The sequence below is a fragment of the Microcebus murinus genome, chromosome 1 (genome assembly GCF_040939455.1).
Source record: "Microcebus murinus isolate Inina chromosome 1, M.murinus_Inina_mat1.0, whole genome shotgun sequence".
In the NCBI taxonomy this organism is placed as follows: domain Eukaryota; kingdom Metazoa; phylum Chordata; class Mammalia; order Primates; family Cheirogaleidae; genus Microcebus; species Microcebus murinus.
The window spans coordinates 21,701,017-21,722,186 of record NC_134104.1 but is presented as its reverse complement, the minus strand read 5'-3'; the positions used below and the strand labels follow the sequence as shown (position 1 = coordinate 21,722,186).

The following is a 21,170-nucleotide window of genomic DNA, read 5'->3' as shown; positions in this document are numbered from 1 at the left end:
TGAGTTCTGTTCTTCTGTTCTTGAGTTCTGTGCTTCAATAAAAGACAATTTAGGAAGCAGTGTTGGTATTTTATTCACATGGAAAGTTACTTATGACCAGTGTCTTTCGTTTCCACCTTTTGTTTGTGTCATATCCTATGGCTTTTAATAAAAGTGTAGGCATCCAGAGCATGTGCGTTTATAACAGTGAAAATAAGCAGCAGAAAGAGCTTAATTCACATTATATACAAAGTAAATAACCACTCAATTGTAAGTGAAACTATTTTCCTGTTCTATATGATCTTCTTAAGCACAGTATATTTTTCCTGTTTATGCAGGTACATTTAACTTTACTAGGATGAAAAGTATACGATCTTCGTGTAAAAGGTGGTTCATTATCCCTCTCTCTTTCCCTTCTCCCTCCCTCCCTCCCTCTTCCTCTCTGCCTGGCTGATTTCCATTTGCCCTGTAAGACTTAGTCCAAGTATCATTTCTAGCAAGGAATTCTCAATTTATCTGCCTCCTTACAAGATTTTGCTCCATGAGATCTCATAATGTAAGGTTCACCTCTATAAACTTTTCCCAAGTTCAGGTATTTGAAAGGATTCACCAGACTCCATAGAGTACAGTCATCCCTCTGTATCTGTGGGAAATTGATACAGAACCCATCACCCACCCCCAGGATATCAATCCACAGATGCTCGTCTCTTATATAAAATGTCCAAGTATTTGCATATAACCTGTGCACATATATACGTATACTTATATCATCTCCAGATTATTTATAATATCTAATACAATGTAAATGCTATGCAAATAGCTGTTATACTGTATTTTAAATTTGTTTTGTTTTTTATTGTTGTGTTGTTATTTTTATTACTTTTTTTCAAACATTTTCAATCCATGCTTGGTTGAAGCCTTGGACGAGGAACTTGTGGATATGGAAAGCTAACTATACTCATGGAAAAGTTTTATTCTACAGGAAAGAATATGGTGTAGCCATAGAAAAAGAATGTAGTCAACAATCCTCTGCACAAGATTTCTAAGAGCCCAATATACATACAAGGTGGGGCTGTATCTTCAGTTAAAGACAACAAGATCTGAAAGGGGCAGCTCAAAGAAACTCTCAGCTGGGAACCCTTAAGATACATCAAACCAGGCTTCACAAATTGTTCAGATCAGGTGCAAATGGTTAGTACAGAAAATGACTTTGGGAGTTGCTAGGGAAATCTCTGGTACATCATAAATTCCAATGTTCTTACCTTGGCCAAAAGTCAAATACCAGCCATATAAGTATTTTTGAAAATATTGATAGAATTTTCCAGTTTAACTATAAACCAACTCCATTTCTACAGCCCTAACATTCTATCTTTTACACTGACTTGAAATTATCTGTTTCTGTATGAAATTATCTCAGACTAGAACATTAATCCTTCAAGAAAAAAAGTAATGTTTTATAGCCTTAAGGTACATCTTAGAGATTTGCATAGAGGATGCAGTCTATAATTTCTGGAATGATTTATTCAGTTTTTAATTATTTTGTGCAAAAATGTGATTTCCTTAATCACAAAGGTATTTTATTTGATAATTATTTCTATATAGTTTTCTTTTAGATTAAATGATCCAAATTATTTTACTATTACCTTGGGAACACTTCCGCCTTATACTACCAATCTACTAATCCAATTCCAGTTATCTTAAATGTAGTTTATCAGTTTGTGATATACGGTAAAGTGTGCACATATAAAATGTAGATATACATTTTTATATATACATATATATGTAGATATGTATGTGTATATGCATATGTATATATAATCACCATAATCAAGATAATGAATATAGTGAATATATCCATCACCCACAAAAATTTGTAGAAATTTTATAAATGTAACCACGAAGTAAATATAATACTCTTGTTTAGGTGGATTCACTGTTTTTCTCACTCAGCAGAATTATTTTGAGATTCATTCACATTGTCCCATGAAACAATGTCATTCCTTTTTATTGCTTGGTAATAATCATTTTAAGAATATTTCACAAATTGCATGCCCATTCACCCAAATGGCTTTTGGGATGCTTCAAGTTTTTGGCTTACAAATAAAGCTGCTCTACATATTCATATGTAAGTCTTTGTATGCACATATGCTTTCATTTCTCTTGGGCAAATTCCTGTGAGAGGTAGGGCAAGATCATATGGTAGGTATGCACTTAGCTTTTTAAAAAAAAAAAAACTTCAAAAATGTTTTTCAAACTGATTGTACTATTTAACATTTCCAGAAGCAGTGTATGGGTGTTCCAGTTGTTTCACATTCTCACTAAAACCTTCACGTGGTTAGAATGGTTATGTTTGGACATTCTATACATGTTTAATGGTTTCACATAGTGAATTTAATTTGCATTTCCCTAATGACTGAGGCTATTAAACATCTTTACATATGCTTGGTGTGTTGTGAAGAGTTTGGTATACAGTCCTAGCAACATTTTGCCAAATATGTCTCTAAATATTTCATGTGTTTTGATGCTGTTATAAAACACATTATCTTTTAAGTTTAATTTCTAATTGTGACATTATATATAAGTATTAAAAGAAAGATAATGTTCTATTCTGAAACGTTACTAAATTTGCTTATAGTTAGACTTATCTTAGAGTTAGCTTATAGTTAGTTTCCTTAGGATTATCTACATAGAAAATCATGTCACTGCAAATGAAGACATTTTATTTTTTCCTTTCTAATCTATATGCCTTTTCCCTCATTGCCTTATTGTATGGGCTAGAACTTCCAGTATAATGTTGAATAGAAGTGATACAAGTGACCATCCTAGACTTGTCCCTAAACTTTGGGAGGTAGGGCATTCATTCTTTCAATATTAAAGGTGGTGTTAGCTGTAGGCTTTTCAGAGATGTTCTGTATCAGGTTGAGAAAATGACCTTTTTCTAGATTACTAAGAGATTTTATTTATTTTATTTTATTTTTTCTCTCTCTTTTTCTTTTCTGACCAGTTTGGCTACAATTTTATCAGATATAGTGATCTCTCAAAGAAAATGCTTTTGGTTTCCTTGATTTTATACTTGTTTTTTCTTTTTTTCCCCATTTTTATTGATTTGCAATCTGATCCTTTTTATTTTATCTTTTCTGGCTTATTTGGGTTTAACTTACTCTTCTTTTTTGGCTTTACTAAGATTAAATCTGAGAACATTTATTTGAAACATTTCTTCTCTTCTATGGCATGCATTTAGTGCTCAAGAATTTTTATATGTACTGTGTCAAGTACATTCCACAACTTTTGATATGTTGGGTATGTGCACATTGCCATTTAGTTTAAAATATTTTGCAATTTTCCTTTTTGTTTTTTTATTTGTCCTATGGGATATTTAGAATTGTGTTATGTAGCTTCCAAATATTCATAGATTTGCCAGATATAATTCTGTCATGATTTTCTAATTTGATTCTAATATGGTCAGAGACTTTTTTTTTTTTTTTGGTTTAGATCTTTTCAAGTACATTACTTGTGCTCTTTAAAAAAATGTATATTTTGCTGCTGTTGGTTGGAGTTTGGGTAATCATCAATTAGGTTAAGGTCAGCTAATGATGCTAACCTTGTCTTCTATATGCTTTTTAATGTTGTCTACTTGTTCTATAAGTTATTGAAAGAGAGCTGTTTAATTTCTAAAATTACTGATTTGTCTATTTCTCCTTGCAGTTCCATCAATTCATTCTTCCTGTATTTTGAAGCTCTGTTATTACATGTATAAAAGTTTATAATTTTATGTTCTCTTGATGAATTGACTACTTTCTCATTAGGAAATTATTCTATTTATCCAGGACTATATTATTAACTCTGAAATCCACTTTGACTGATATTAGTATGGTGCACCCAACATTCTTTCCATTACTTTTTCTAAGGTATTTTTCCTTCCTTTTAATTTTAATCTAAATGTTTATTTACATTTAAGCAGGTTTTTGTAGGGAGTATATAGTTGGATCTTTCATTTTTTAAAATTCATTCTGATAGCCTCTGACTTTGAATTGTAGTATTACACAATTTACATTAATTATTGATTTAGTTGAGTTTAAAATCTATACTCTTGCTATTTATTTTCTGTCTGTCTTATCTATTCTTTGTTCCCTTTTTCTTCTATTGCTGCTTCCTTAATTTTTGATAATTTTTATGACTAAATTAATTTCCTATTTTGGCTCATTAACTATAAGTCATTGTTATATTTTTTCAGTAGTTGGTTTTCAGTCTTCCTTCAATAATGTTACACTACTTCACAAATATAGCATAACGATATCCCCTTCAGCCTTTGTGGTAGTTTCATCATACATTTTTACATAAATGATAACCCTCACAATCATTCTCTCTCTCTTTTTTTTTTCATTTCTGCTATAACAACTTATCACAAATTTGCTGTCTCAAAACAAACCAAATTTATTATTTCACATTTTCAGTATGTCAAAAATCCATGTAAGCTGTGCTGGGATTTGCTCAGGGTATTACAAAACCACAATCATGATGTTGGCAGGACTGTGTTTCTTTCTCGAGGCTCTGGGGTAGAATCTCTACTGATATAATTCAGGTTGTTGGCAGAATTCAATCTCTTTCCTTTGTAGGACTAAGGTCCTGTTTCCTAGCTGGATGTTCCCTGCACAAGGCTGCCATTACCTTTGAGTGACTTCTCTCTGTTCCTTGCATGTGGGTCTGTACATCTCCGTGCCAACAGCAGCATGTTAAAATCTTTCTCATACTTGGAATATTTCTGACATCTCTTTCCTGCTTTATCTCTTCTGCCTTCCTCTTCTTCTTGCTGGAGACAGTTCTCTGTTTTTAAAATATCATGTGATTGGTCTCACCTGGCTTCCAAATAGTTGTAGATTTACTAGATATAATTCTGTCATGATGCTCTTCATACTTAATGTCTGTAACTTTAAACATATTTTCAGAGTCCCTCTTGCTATGTAACTTAGCATATTCCTAGGTAGTCAGGCGTTAGGGCATTGACATCATTGGAGAGGTGCATTATTCTGCCTACAACTTTACTCTGTGTGTGTGTGTGTGTGTGTGTGTGTGTGTGTGTGTGTGCAGCTTTTAACTGCCAATGAGCTAATATTAATTAATCAATTTTAAAGTTAATGATTAGCAGTGAAATTTATTAGAAAAAGTATTTATCTCCATAGTTACCATCACCAGGGTTCTTCATTACTTTGTGTATATTCAGATTTCTACCTGGTATCAGTTACCAGATACTTGAATGACTTTGTTTAGCATTTCTTTTAGTACACATCTGCTGTTGATGATTAACTTCACCTACTGTATCTGAGAAAGCCTTTATTTTGCTTTCATACATAAAATAATATTCTGTTGGATATAGAATTCTAAATTAACAGCTTTTATTTGTTCAGTCCTTTAAAAATTGTCATTATTTTTTGCTTGAGTTATTTTACCTGAAAAGTCCGCTGTAAGCTTTACTCTGTTCCTCTGTCCCATCCCTCCAGTCCCACCAGATTATTGAAGATTTTTTATCTCTTCGTGGAATTTTTTCTTCAGTATTCTTATACCTGGGTGTTGTTGATGACTTTGATTGTAATTTTTATCAAATTTGGAAATGTTTCAGTATTTCAGCCACTAGATCTTCACATACTGTTCTTTGTTTCACATTCCTTTTGGGACTCCAGATTCACATATATTAAGCCACTTGAACTTTCTCAACAGGTCTCAGATTTTCTGATCATTTCTTTTCAGTCTTTTTCTTCTTCTTCTTCTTCTTTTTTTTTTTTTTTTGGATTTATTTATTTTTAAATAGTCTCTCTTGCTTTATGTTCTAGTTCACTAGTCTTTTTTCCTGCAATGTTTAATCCATTGTTAATTCCATCTAGGGTATATTTCATCCCAGTCACAGTGTCATAGTATTATTATGTAGATGTTTGACATCTAAAGAATCTTCCAACTCTCTAATGTGATCAATATGTTCTGTAGATTTCTGAATACATGAAATTAAATCATAATGCTTTAATGTTCTTGACTACTAAGTACCATATGTGTCATTTTTTGTTGATTGTATTTTCTCATCATGTCTCATATTTCCTGCTTCTTCTTTCATAATAATTTTAGATTGAATGCTAGATCTTGTGAATTTTACCTCTTTATATGCTGACCATTTTTTGTGTTGTGTTTTTAAAATATTTTAGGCCTTTGTTGAGGAATGTACATAGCTGCTTGGAAACAATTCAATCCATTCAGCTCATGCTTTTATGCTTTGTGAGGTTTGATAGAATAATCCAGGACTTATTTTGATCTATTCCTGAGGTACAGATCTTTTCCATACATTATGAAGTTTTTTATTCCGACTCATGGGAATGGGAACTTCAGGCAGTCCCTGGGTTATGGGCAACCTGACTTAATCACATTCTATTCTTAAGAATGGGCTCCCAAGATTCCCCATAAGGATAATTTCTAATGAAATAATTAAATTAATAATTTGGGAAATATTTTCTTCCATGCATGTAAATAAACCTGCATGGCATATGTGGTTCGTTGGTGCAGCATCTTTAAACAAGAGCCTCATCTTATTGTTTATATGGTCACTTACAAACAGCATCACTTACCTTTTACTGGATTTTGTGAGTCTGTGTTTACCCTTCTGACCATGTCTCTAAAGTGAAAGCCCACTGCAATTAGAGGTAAGTCTGCAGCAAAGAGAAAGGTGATTACGATGGAAATGAAAGTAAAAATAATTAAGCATTCAGAGAAAGGCCAGATGCCATCATTCATTGGGAAAGCATTAGGCTTCAGTCACTCCACTATTAGAACAATTATAAAGGATAAAGTGAGAATAATGGAACATGTGAAAGGCAGTGCTCCAATGAAAGCATCAATTATTACTAAGCAGTGTAGTGGATGAATTATTGAAATGGAAAGGTTATTATTGATTTTGTTAGAAGATTAAAATAAGCGTACCATTCCTATTAGCCTAGCTTTGATGCAACATTAGGTGGGTATTAACCTTTAATATACTTTTTTGAAATTTCTCCTCTTATCTAAACTTTTTATATGAGTTTGTTTTTATGTTATGTTTGTTTGTAAAAAAAAAGAAAGAGCACAATAATTTATGTAACTTATTATTGCACTATGGGGTATTATTATTATTACAATATTACATTGTATTATTTTTCCCACATGCAAGTCATTATATTATGGTATTTTTATCATTATTATTAAAGTTACCATATATGCACTATCAAAGTTACATGCAAATTCAACCTAAAGACATTCTCAGAAATATATCCTGTCCATAACCTGGGAACCACCTGTGTTCTGCATTTACTCTGAGCCTCAGACATTGTTCCTTCTAATTCTTTTGTATAGTACTTTCCCTCACTTCAGTCTCCTCTCATTAGTGCACTTTTCAGTACTCACCTGAAGACACCAAAGGAGCCCATTGAAAATCTGAAGGAATACTCACATGCGCTCTGCACTGTGAAATACAGCCATCTTCACAGCCCTGGATGACTAGCCCTACCTTCTCGGTCAGGGAGACTTCCAGACTCCAACAGGGATCCTCTGCCCCATGCTACAGTGGACAATATTTGACAGTAATTTGAGGCAGTGTTAGAACTCATCTCATTTCACCCCACATTTCAGAGATCAATATTTACTGATTTTATTGATTGATATATAGTGTCTTGAGAACTTGTGTTTTATACAATGTGTATGGTATTTTTACCTGTTTCAGGTGGTAGGATAAATTGGGTACCTGTTTCTACATCTTGGCTAAAAGCAGACATTCTTGTATATATATTTCAGTGCAGCAAACAAAATTTTACACGGTATTCAAAGGTCTTGAAAATGTGTCATAATAATATATTTTGTTTAATGTAGTGTTACTTATACCTAAAACAATATTTCAAAATATTTCAGCCTGCCATTCTGTACTAAGCTCAAAATAGTTTCAGATATGTATATCAATGGATCTATATCTAAATTTTACTTTCTGCCTATTTTGTTCACACATTTCATACCATACTTAAATTATTTTAATTAATCATTTAACTAAATAATTAAATTGTATTCCAGTTTTGACTCTGAATAATTTATAGCAGAGTATCACATCACAATGTTACTTTGAAAGAACTAAGGTGATGAACTGAAACACGGCCAACATTTTAGGTCACTCATAAACAAGAAGAATATAGAAGCAGTGCAATCTAAAGTTCATGACAGATAAAGACAAGCAATGAGATTCAAAGGACATTCCAAGTACATTGGGCCGATCAGAGCAATGAATTAAAAAAAGGTCAAGAGTCTGATACACTGAATTAAAGATGGGAATTCTTTGAACATAGTCAAGTGTCCCTCAGAGAGGGAGATTTTTAAAATTTTCTCTGTTTTACAATGATCAGGAATAGAATTCTTCAGGGTTTGAGGACTATTTCTGTGCATCAACTTACTGAATCTGATAGTAATTGTTATAAAGCAATTCTAAATTTCAAAAAGCCTCACAGAATGTAATCTTTAAAAATGTGTATGTTTGTATTATATTTAAATTAACATATGAGAAAATTTGCTTTGTTAATCATGCAATCCTATGAATTCTAATGTTATCCTATGAATTAATGTTATCCTATGAAAATCCTATGAATTTTAACGCAGATTCATACATCACTACCACAATCACTACACAGAATTGTTCCATCACTCCACTCCTTTATATTATTCCTTCCCAGTTGCACCTACTTCTAAACCTCTAACCCCTGAAAACCACCACTCTGATCCCTGCCATTATAGTTTTGTCTTTTCAAGAGTGTCATATAAATGGAATCATCCACCCTGTTTGGAAAAAGTCTATTATTGCCATTTTTCCAATACCATGTGCTCACTTCATGTACCATATCACACTTGGATATTTCTCACAATATTTCAAACGTTTTCATATTTATTATATCTATTATTGTGAATTGTGATTAGTAATCTTTGATGATACCATAGTTATTGTTTTGGGGTACCATGAATTGCACTCTTGACAGTGAACTTAATCCATATATGTTATGTGTTCTCTGCTCCACTGACTAGTCATCCCACCATATCTCATCCTCTCCTTGGGCTTCCCTATTTTCTGAGACACAACAATATTGATGTTAGGTGAATTAATAACCCTACAATGGTCTCTAAGTGCTCTAGTGAAAGGAAGAGTTGCATGTCTCTTACTTTAAATCAAAAGCTAGAAATAATTAAGCCTAGTTTGGAAGGCATGTCAAAAGCAGAGATAAGCTAAAAGCTAAGCCTATTGTGTCAAGCAGTTAGCTAAGTTGTGCAAAGGAAAAAAATTAATAGTGCTATTCCAGTGAACACACAAATGAAACCAAAACAGCCCTTATCGCTGATATGAAGAAAGTCATAGTTCCTGAATAAAAGATCGAACAAGTCACAACATTCCCTTAAGTGAAAGCCTAATCCAGAGCAAGGCCCTAACTCTCTTCCATTCTGTGGAGGCTGAGAGAGGTGAGGGAGCCGCAGAAGTCAAGTCTGAAGCTAACAGAGATTGGTTCATGAGATTTAGGGAAAGAAGCTTTCTTTATGACATAAAGTGCAAGGTGAAGCAGGAAGTGCTGATATAGAAATTGTAGCAAGTTATTCAGAAGATTTAGCTAGATTATTTGGTTTTAGACAATTCTTTTCAGGAGGCTTTTAACTTCTTATTATGTTTCTTTAGTAATTACAGAAATAGTTGTGTTACACATTTTATTTTGAGCAACTTTTGGTAGTTTCTGCTTTTCAAGGAAGTGGTCAATCTCTTCAACATTGTTGAATTTATGTGCATAGATTTGTCAGACTTATTCTTTTTAAAAAATCTTTTTAGCTGTAGTGAAGTCCTTCCTTTCAATCTTGATATTGGCAATAAGTGTCATCTTTTTTTTTTTTCCTCCTGAGTCTTGCTGGAGGTTTATTAATTGTATTAATATTTCAAAGATCCCTCACTGGGAATCTTTAATATTTTTCCTTTTGTTTTGAATATTGAATAATTTCTAGTTGTCATTTTTCAAGTTCAATAACTCTTTCCTATGTCATAAACATCCACTATATTCCTGGATTTTTGTTGTTGTTAATATAAATTTTGCTCTAATATTTACTTTTTAAAATATATTGTATGTCTTTTCAGGGACTTTCTATGTTTCATTTTTTTTTTTTTCAGAAAGGTTTACCATACTCTTTGGAACATATTTAAAATATTTGCTTTAAAATAGTTTTTAGATAATGTAACACGTGTCAACATGCCATTGGCATTTCTCATGGAAGTGAGATTTTTTTAGTTCTTTACATGCAAAAAAATAGATATTTTGGATTTTTCATATTACATTGTAAGACCCTGGATCTTATTTCAGTTCCATAAAGAATATTGAATTTTTTGTCTTTGCAGACAATCAATTTGTTTTGAATCAAACTGCATATTCTGACCAGCCTTTGACACTTATGGATTCAAAATCAGTTTTATTTTCACAACTTTTCAGTGCTGCTCACGTCTGTCCTTCATGTGTACCAATCACCATTCCAGGACCTGTGTGGTGGTTCATCTCTTAGTTCAATTCACAAAGTCTTGGTACTATTTACTCAGATCCACATAAGCACAGCTCAAAAATGAAAGCTCAAAATTTCATAAATAAATTGTTGTGGTTGCTTTTCCAAGCTCTTCCCACTCTGTGATTGTTGCTATACTTTCCTATCCCTTTGTTCAGCATGTTTTAGTTCTCTGGTCAGAAAGCTAGAACTTTATTTACAATTTTTGCCCTAACTATGCCATTTAGGTCCAACCGATCAAAGAAATGAGAAGCAGAAATACAATGGGAATTTTGCTCTTGGGTTCATAATTCATTGGCTGGAAAAGAAGAATCCCCACTCTCAGAAAATTAGGCACCTGTGGGCCCTCTCTGCTGACACTATCACTACCAGATTTCTCTCCTGCCCCTTGAGTCTTAACTGGAAGTCTTCTCTTGGACCTTTCTCAGGCAATGTTGATGCCCACCTTTGGGTTTTCAGTTCAGGCTAGGAGAGTCCAAAGAAAAATTATAATTTCACACCTTGTCTTGTGGTACTTAAAATCCTGGCATCTTTCTATTACAATATGCCTGATATTTTTTACTTTCCAGAGTTCTCAAATAGACTTTCTGTATATTCTATCCAAGTATAATAGCCATATTAATTGGAGATAGAGGGTTGAGTGAGGTTCCCCCAATTTACCCCAAACTAGAATCATGGGCAAATATTTTTAAACTTATTAGCATGTATATGATTCAAGTTTCTTTTTCCTTTTTTTCAGTCTAAAGAATTAATAAGAAAAATTAACTGAAGTGGTTTGCAACTATTCACACTTTTTGGCTTTTATTTATTTTTATTTGTATAAATTTAAGAAGTACAAATACAGTTAGATACATAGATATATTGTGTAGTGGTGAATTCTGAGATTTTAGTGTACCCATCACCCGAATAGTGTATGGTGTACCCATTAAATAATTTATCATCCCTCACCCCACTTCTACTCTTCTATGTCTTCAATGACTATTATTCCATACCTTATGTCCATGTGTGCACGTTATTTAGCTCCCACTTACAACTGCGAACATGCAGTATCTGACTTTCTGTTCCTGAGTTGTTTCATTTAAGATAATGACATCCAGTTCCATCTATGTTGCTGTAAAGACATAATTTTATTCTTTTTTATGGCTGAAAAGTATTCTAGTGTGTGTGTGTGTGTGTGTGTGTGTGTGTGTGTGTGTGTGTGTATACACATATACCTCATTTACTTTATGTAGTCATCCATGATGGACACATAGGTTAATTTCATATATTTGCTGTTGTGAATAATGCTGTGATAAATATATATGTGCAGTTATCTTTTTGAAATAATGATTTTTTTCCCCTTTGGGTAGATGCCCAGTAGTGGAATGCTGGATTAGATGCTAGTTCTATTTTTAGTTCTTTGAGAAGGCCCCATACTGTTTTCCATATGGAGTTATACTAATTTACATTCCCAACAGTGTACAGGCGTTCCCCTTTCTCTGCATTCTTACCAACATGTTATTTTTTGACTTTTTGATAATAGCCATTCTGACTGGGATAAGTTGTTATCCAATAGAGGTTTTAATTTGCATTTCTCTGATGATTAATGATGCTGTGTATTTTTTCCTTCTTTTGATTAATACTCAGTTTATCACTCTGTTGTAACACTAAACATTTTTCTTACACTTTAGGATAAGCTCATACTCCTTACTGCTTATTGACTGTTGTATATTTAAGATCACACTTATCTGACTTATGTGATGGGACAAAAATAAAAGACTTATAGAGAAGAGAATAAAAGAAGTTAAAATTCTTTCTTTCTGAAAGTTTATCAAAGGTGGAAATATTGTTGGTCTTGCAAAATTTTTTTAAAAAACATGTAATAGTAGCTTGCCAAAATTATGAACCTCCTGATATTTTGATGATTTCCTAGTATTGTTAAGATGTTATAGTAAACAGACCAAAATAACCCTTTCTCCCCATAATATCCATCATCATCCAACTTCCCCTTTACTCTTGTAATATACATAAACCAAACATAGCCTTTGTATAGTGGTCTTTGGGATGATCAGTTCAAAAGCCTACCAACACCAAATTTAAAATTTTATGTATCCAATTATTTTAAAGTTAGTCCAATATAAGCATATTTTGTTTGCACACTGCAAAACTGCGCTCAACTTCTGCTAGCTACAAACTCCTGAGACAATGTGAGATGCCACACTGGCAGCTGCCCTTCTGAATTCTGAGAAACTGGCTTGTTGATTGAGAGACTCTCTGCTATGCTACTGATTGACATCACCTGGACACATTCGTGCCCTCCCCTCAGATTCCCTTCTTCCCAAGAGTTCCCTTACTCTCCACCAGCAAGTCATGGCCAGACTTACTGTCTCTAAAAGGTCTCCTGCTTTGAGGAACTGCCCATATCATGCAACTTGTCCAAGTGCACCTAAGTCAATCTCATTGTGCATTAGTGCCACTTACCATCATGTTTTTTCTCATGATCAGTCCTGAAATCCTCAAATTCATTATGCATCCCAATGGATTCTTTTTTCCAGAATTTCTCAAAAGTGATTTTTACTAATTCTCTCAGAATATATTCTGAAATCTTATACATTTAGATTACTTTTAAACAGACACTATAGCTTTTGGTACATTTTTTTCTGGGTAGTTTCATGACGTTTTTAAAAATGCTAATTTGAATTACCAAATTGTATTCTACTCTCTTTTGTACTCCAGATGGTCTCAAAACTTGTTGACCTAGGAACTTTTTATGCTTGTAAAACTATTGAAGACTCCCAAAACTTTTGTTTATGTGGGTCATACCTATTTATATGTTATAGTAGACATTAAAATGAAATAATTTTAAATATATCTCAGGATCACATTTAAATTTTAAAGTGTTAAGTTACTAATTTGTCAAAAATTATAAATATGCTAACCAGAATAACATTTTATATAAAAAATAACTATATTATATAAACAAAAAGAATAGTGAAAGAGTGGCTTCTTTTTACATTTTTGCAAATTTCTTTCATGTGTGGATTAACAGAAGACAGATGGATTCACAGAACAGTTGCTGCATTCAATCTCTTGAGATATATTTTTGAACCTGAAAAAAGGACTCTTTCAGATAAGGAGATTATTGAACTTTTCCTCCATTAGCACAATCCAGTAGCTGACTTTTGCAGGAAAAAAATTCCCTCTGCACAGATACTTGATTGGAAAAAGGATGGCTCCAGCGATCCTCTGAAAGAGTGCTGTGGACCTAGCTTTCTTGAAACACACTTTGAGTACCTCTGCTTTAGATTATTGTTAACCATAGAATGCACTCATTTTTATGCACCATAAAAATGACCCTGTTTAATGGTGAAACTATCTTTCAAGAATTAAAAGAAATGTTAGGCTTTTATTATTTATTTATTGGCATGTGAGATCGTCCATATTAAATTTGACCTTTAATTATCACCTTTTATGGCAGAAACAAAAAGAAAGTAAAAGCAGTAGTTTCCATACTTTCAACTGTAATTATTTATTTTTATCTTCTTTAATAAGTGTTTTATTTTGGAGATTTAATGCCATAGAAATCTAGCTATGAATTAGCTTTAGTAAGTTGAATGGGAATTATTCATTTCAGTTTTTATTATTGTGTTTTTTATTTGTTCCTTTATACTTTTCTGATTATAAAACAATCCATTCTTACCTTAGAAAATTGCATAATTTTACTGAGGGCTCTAGGAATATCTGACTTGGTCTTCTTCAGTCAATATGAAATATTCATTTATCCTTCGACCTATAAATTTCACTTCTAGGTAATGAAATGCAGGATTTATTACAGTAGATAAATGTTGTAATCAATATATATTTGGCCATATTTGGCCAGAAGACTTAATACACATGCAATAGAATATGCACAGGGTTTGGAGTACTGTGCAATTTGAGTAAAAGTGAGAATGTTTTCTACACAATGACATAAATGTGTCTCTTACATATACCATTAATTTGGGAAAAGAAACATGGTACAAAGAAAGTATATTTTGTAAAAGGAGGAGGAAAACATGAAAATATGGGTTAATATTTTCATCAAAAAATTCAAGTGCAGTTAGCCCTTCATATCCATGGATCCCTGGTTCTGCATCCAAGGTTTCAGTCAACTTTGTATCAAAAATCTTTTTAAAATACAATTAAAAAATGCAGAATAATAATTATTTATACAGCATTTACATTAGGTATTGTAAATAATCTATATACATTATTTAGATGATGGATACTCTAAAAGATTACCACTATGCAATCTGTGCATGTAATAAAATATCACCTGCATCTTATAAATTTATGTAAGAAAGGTATACAAGATGTTCATAGGTTATATACAAATACTATGCCATTTTATATAAGGGACTTGGACATTCTGGATTTTGGTATCCAAGGGCTTTCCTGGAACAATCCCCCATGGATACCAAGAGAAGACAATGATTAATAAAAGTAACTAACCAGAAAAGAGGTAAGGTCAATGATTTTAAATGTCTAACATTTTATTTAAGTTTCAAACTTGTGAATATGATCTATTTAAAAAAATCAATTCTGAAGGATGTAGTAATTAGGTCCATTGGCAAATATTTGGAAAATTGAGAAAAGCATGATTATGAAAATGCAACAAAGCGTAAGATTAATGTTTTCTTACTGTTTTTGTACTTGCTATCATGGAAGGCAACATTTCTTTGATTAAATTGTTGATTCTTCTTATATTAAGATTTGCTGAGAGAGAATTTTAAATGTCTGTGGAAACCTCTCACCTGAGTTTTTTTTTAAAACAAATATAATAAGCCAATTTGATCCTCACTATCCTGTAATCTGATAAATAAAGTTCTTAATGTTTTCCTCAGATAAGTTTGATTTTTAAAACTCAGTGCTTCATTTATACCCCTCACAATATGCTGAAACAAAAAATTAAAAAATACTCAGTGCTCACCAGATTATTAGAATTATGCCACTGCTATACTATAGTCACAAATTAGCCTGAAATACATAGAAAATGCCCCAAAATTTGTTAACAATCAAGTATATAAGGAAATGCTGCATGAATTAAATTTTGTAGTAAGGCAGAAATACTAAGTATGCTGATACTCAATATTGGAGACCACTAAACTGCATTAATTTAAAAAGAACTCACTATATGTATTTAGTTTTTTGTAATGAGTGTGCTTGACTTTTTTAAAAATGAAATTCTAAAATTAATTATCTTTCTTTATGCCTATAATTTTATACTTTATATTTATTATGTTATGTATGTGTTTTGAGCTCAAAAAGAAAAGAATTCCTGTTATTTAACAGCTCTTAATATTGGCCACCCTTATGAATGCAAAATGAAAAAGTAGTACAATTAACAACTGATATTTGCATTTGAGGCAGTAGAGAAGAGCAAAACAAACAAAATTAAAACAAAGGAGAAAACAACACAGCTGTGATTTGAATTGATGCCCAATATGACGGCCAGAAAGTAACAATCACATGATCAAATTGTGGTGACAATGGTATTCTTTATAATTGAGATGTCCTATTGCATAAGGAGAGTCTACATAATATTAAAATACCAATCATTCTTTACTTCATGCTATTATTAATATAAGCAATTAATTATATGAAAATTGTCAAAGATGTAAGTTCCAAAATGAGGATACTTGCTCCCTTATCAAAGAAGATTCTTAAAATTAACTAAAAAAATAGCCATTTTCTACCATCCCTTAGTAATTTGAATCAGCTTTACAAATGCAGTTTCTTAGTCATTTCAATTTTTCTATATTCAACATTAATATGCAATGGAAAGAACCATGTGTTAATGAAGTCATGAGAAGACCTGAAGAAATAAACTAATTTGCTTTCCATACAGACTGAGAATATCCATATAGAATGTTAAGACGACAAGATACTTCCGTGTTAATGTGGTTCATCTATTCTCTTGGCTAGGGGCTGAGGTAGCTCTGTGACTTTCTAATTGTCACACAGCTTTATAACTTAAAAACAGAGAAAGATAAACAAAAAAGAAATGTCTTAAGATTAGCAGGCCTCTGCCAGACAGAGGAGCTACATAAGAATTTATTTGATGATTTATATTTAGACCTGAATAGGGAAAGAATCACAAAATACTAGCCTTCCTGACTATGGTGGAGTGGAATCAGTTATCCTTACTCTGAATAAATTTGGAGGAATTAGTGAGTGCTGGTTAATCTGAATCACACTAACTGTGACATGAATAAGTATTCCCTGATTAGGATCATGTTTTTCATCTACTGAGCAATATTTGAGGGGAAGTGAGTGGAAAAATACTTGCAAGATTCAGAAGACATATGAAATTGCTGGATGCCAGTATTGATGAAAAGGAAATCAAAATGTCAATTTAGTGGTATATTTGGTGGCTAAGCAGCCAATGAGGGGAATTATACCTTGATGGTGGACCATAGCAACTATAGTAGCATAGCCACTATATTAGTGAGAGTTACAGAGCCACTTCTCTGCACACCACCATGTTTTCTACAGCTAAAGAAGGAAAATTTTAATAGAAACTTATCAGAAAGTGTTGACTATTTAACATATACAGAAAACAAATCTCAGTAAAGATATTAAAACTGGATATTTTGGATGTAGTCTAATGTAAAAGAATATTTTTAGGGAGTAAAAATAGGGCAGATGTGGGATAATGAAAATAAGAACTTCAGAAGAAATATAATTGCAATTCTTTTTAAAATCATTTAATCCAACTCAACATGGTATTCAGAACAAAATGAGGTAATATACATAAAATTGCTTTCTATAGTCTAAAACAGTGGCTAACAAACTCCTTAAATATCTTGGCATCTAACCTTGTGAAAACCTCCTCAGATTTTGATATTATTATTCTTCAGAATAGTTCTGGAATTGCTACATGAATCAAAGTACTATTTGAATATGCAGTATTAGTATTGATCTGCTAAACTACACTGTAAAGTAACAGCAGATATTACTTTGGCAGAATCAATGTATCATAAAATATAAACATTAAGATGTGTCAATTCTTAGAGATCCTAGCTTAAATACTTTATAGGCAAGAAAATTATGATAAAGATAAAATAAGTTTCAATTAGAAGTAGCACCAGGATATGAACTGCAGCAATTGGTTCTCAATTTGGAAGTATTTCTATTCACATAAATACTTAACTATAGAGAGAATTTCTGTTGAAGAGTTTATCTTCATTGTAATTCTTGAATGGGTTAAAAGTCTTCATTATTATAATAAAAATAGTAATAGTTCTCTTGCAACTACATTTATACATAAAAGGTAAAGCAATGCATTTTGATTAAAATGTTATTTTCCATAATTATAAGGGAAGGAAAACAGGCTATAGAAAGTCAAATGACAATGTACTTAAAATTCAGAGTTAATATCTAAAAATGTCTGTAATGTCTAATACTAGTAATTATTATGTCATTTTAGAGACAGTGTGTCAGATCATGTTTCTTATATCTAAATTCATAAAGGCAGAAACTTGATTTATTGTGTTTAATGTGTTTAATGTTAATTTTTTGTGTTTAATGACTAAGTTACATATCAGTTCTTATCTTCACTATCATTGGGGACAATACAGCATCAAAGCTGACCTGACTGCTATTGTAGATATAAGTAATTGTAATTATACTTCTAAATGCCTGCCTGGTCATGTTGTTTAGAATAGTAAAAAAACCAAATTGATTGATATAATTAATTTTAGTAATATTACTTTGTCATATTCAATTTAAAATCATGAAAGTGTGTGTTGAGTCGCAATTTATGCTGTACTTTGAAATTTAGCTTCTATTGTGAATGTTAGTTATTTGTTTATTGCAAACAGTGCAACATGTAACAGTTTCAACATGTCCAAAATGTGCAGCATGTACAGTTTTACAATGTAATTAGTTAGAAATTGGGGACGCTTAATTTTAAAATTGAACAGTTCATGAAAATCTATTTTCATACTCTCTACGGCTTACACAGTTTCTCTTCATAAAATGTTCTATAGTTGTTTGAAGAAATTAAGTGTAGTTAATCAGAAAGAACATTATGGTTTGACACCTAATTTGAAAGCAGTGTCTTCAAGCAGTGATTGATTGCTTATGGCATTACACAGACCAATGAGATCTCAAATAGGAAATCCATTTATGCTCAAAGTAGATTTCAGTATTGATGTAAATCAGGGTGGTATTTTTCTCTCTTTTTGTGAAACATATTTCATAAGAGTATACATGTTGGCTAAAATGTGTAGTTCATCATTTAGTCTAGTGTAATAGACTAAAATAGTAAAATAGCATTATAATAAATTGATCTAAATTATTATACATTGGAAGGCAGATCAGTGATCTTAAAGTTTTTTTTTACTATGAAACCAAGTCAATTTTAGTAATTAAAGAACAGAGTGAACTATAAAGTTCTGTAGCTTAGCATTAAAATAAAAGTGGTACAAAAAATTCTGAAATGATGTTGGTGAAGATGTTTTTATGTCTATTCTATGTCCATCTTTCCTTCAGTGCCGCCGGCAATCACGATGCCTCAGAAATCCTTTAATGCCACAGCAGAGAGAGGAGAAGAGATGACATTTTTCTGTAGGGCCTCGGGCTCTCCTGAACCCTCCATTTCCTGGTACAGGTAAGTTATGCACCCACATCCCTGTGGCTTGTGTCCATAATCAGGCTTATGGAATAATATTTGGTATCTTAATAATTTTGGCAAGTAGGAAACTATTTTTTTTAGGTTTGTTAAAATATTCATGATGCTATTGTTTTCATATAAGATGCTAATTGCTAAAGAAATCAACAGTATGAGCATGCCCTAATTTTCTGAGTCAAAAACTGTGCCCGTTGTACTTATTCTACCTATAAGACCAAATTTCTGGCCAAAATGGGTCCAGGAACCCTGTGTCTGAGTCATATATTTTAATGTTACCACTCAGTGTGTCTTGAAATAGACATCCTAGTATTGCTGGCACCACTGCTGAATGTATACAAAATCATATTTTATTAGAATATAATTGTATATTGTATTTGTGTACTATATTTCAGAAAAACACTTGTTATAGAAGGTTAAAATTCTATGAATTTAATATTTCATTTAAAAATATTTTACCTCATCAAATTAGTAATATCTTTATACCAAATATATACTTTCACAGTTTACTTATTTTTTTCAGAATTTTTAAATATTCTTTGATTTCCAGTAAGATCAAGCATATGTTAAAACATTCCATTATTTTAGTTTGTGGCTCAAACTACTTAATTGGAAATATTAAAGTTTAAATATTAAAGTTTAAAATTGAATAGTTTTGTAAATGTACATTGATAATGCAGCTTAGTACATAAATCTTAGCTACAAATATTTATGGAATCACTTCTTTACTCCATAAAGCATATTATATAAGAACAATCATGAACAAATCATGAGAGAACAATCATAAGAAAACAGCAACAAATACATTTAAATGTGCAAAAGTGTCCATACTAAGGATTAGGTTTTAAAAAATAATAATTATACGGAAAATAATTAAAATACAAACTAATTTGTCATTACTTTCCCTGAGTATTTACTGATGTTTTCTTTAACTTTCCAACCTTTGTTTATCCAATTTATCCATCTAATACAGCACATAACAATAAAAATATTTCTTCAGATAATATGGTTTTAGATGATTGGATTACACATCAAATATTAACATATTTACCCCAGATGATCATTGTATATCTCAGAAACTGCTGGTTTAGTAAGGTGGACTCTTAACAGTCAATCTTAGATCTAATTGCATCACAGAAAAGCTCTTGCATAAGAGCTTTTGTAATGCAGTGAACAACTATGGTTGTACAATCTTATTCTAATGATTTTATAGAGACTTCTTTTATAGAGACTTATTATTTTTCCTTAAACAAGATTTATTCAACAGATAAGGAAACTGAAGCAAAATAATTGTACCAGTGGGAAATTGAAAAATTAAAGTGAACTTGAGATACCCATGTATCACTTCGACATGCAGTGGGATAAACATTCTAAACTTCAAGCCCAGGCCTGTCTTGACTAATAAAACTGATTACTCCACAAACTGGTGGATAAACATTGTTTTGAAATTAATTATGTTGAGTGACTTATTTAAGAATGTTATAAAACACAAGTTGTTCTGTGTAAAAGGGTTAAGATGGCTTGGAAACTGCCTACCTTCGAGAGCAAGAAATGTACATGTATCTTATCCTTTAAAATAATATTTGCTTAAACTCCATCATTTCTGAGGGACAAATATATGAAAATGACATGCTTGTTACAGTTTCAGAATGTATGCCCCTGAAGAATATGACCCCAAGTCTGAGAATTAAGAGTTCTTTACTTCTTAGATATCTGCTATTAGCCTTCATCACAGATATTCCAGGTTTGATAGTAACTTCAGTTTTCCCACCTATGTAAGTTGACGTTAAGTTACACAAATTTGTCATTAGTTTCATCTTCAGGGGACATAAGCTTTTGGTGTGTCCATATGTAGTTATCTATAGCAAATACTCTTCCAATTAATAATATGCCAATTTATTATACCTAGAGCACCAAGACTCCCTAGCAGATGGGGAATGTTGGAAAAGGGGCTTGGTTTTCCAGA

At 32.0% G+C, this 21,170-nt stretch overlaps 1 protein-coding gene across 2 annotated transcripts in view; it reads left to right on the top strand.

The window, feature by feature from the left end:
* NCAM2 (neural cell adhesion molecule 2) overlaps positions 1–21,170 on the top strand; it is a 503,392-nt gene that overhangs the window by 285,024 nt on the left and 197,198 nt on the right. For both annotated transcript variants that reach the window (XM_012735842.2, XM_012735843.2), the window contains exon 6: positions 19,069–19,186. In XM_012735842.2, coding sequence (XP_012591296.1) covers positions 19,069–19,186 — 118 coding nt within the window. The remainder of the gene's footprint in view (positions 1–19,068; positions 19,187–21,170) is intronic.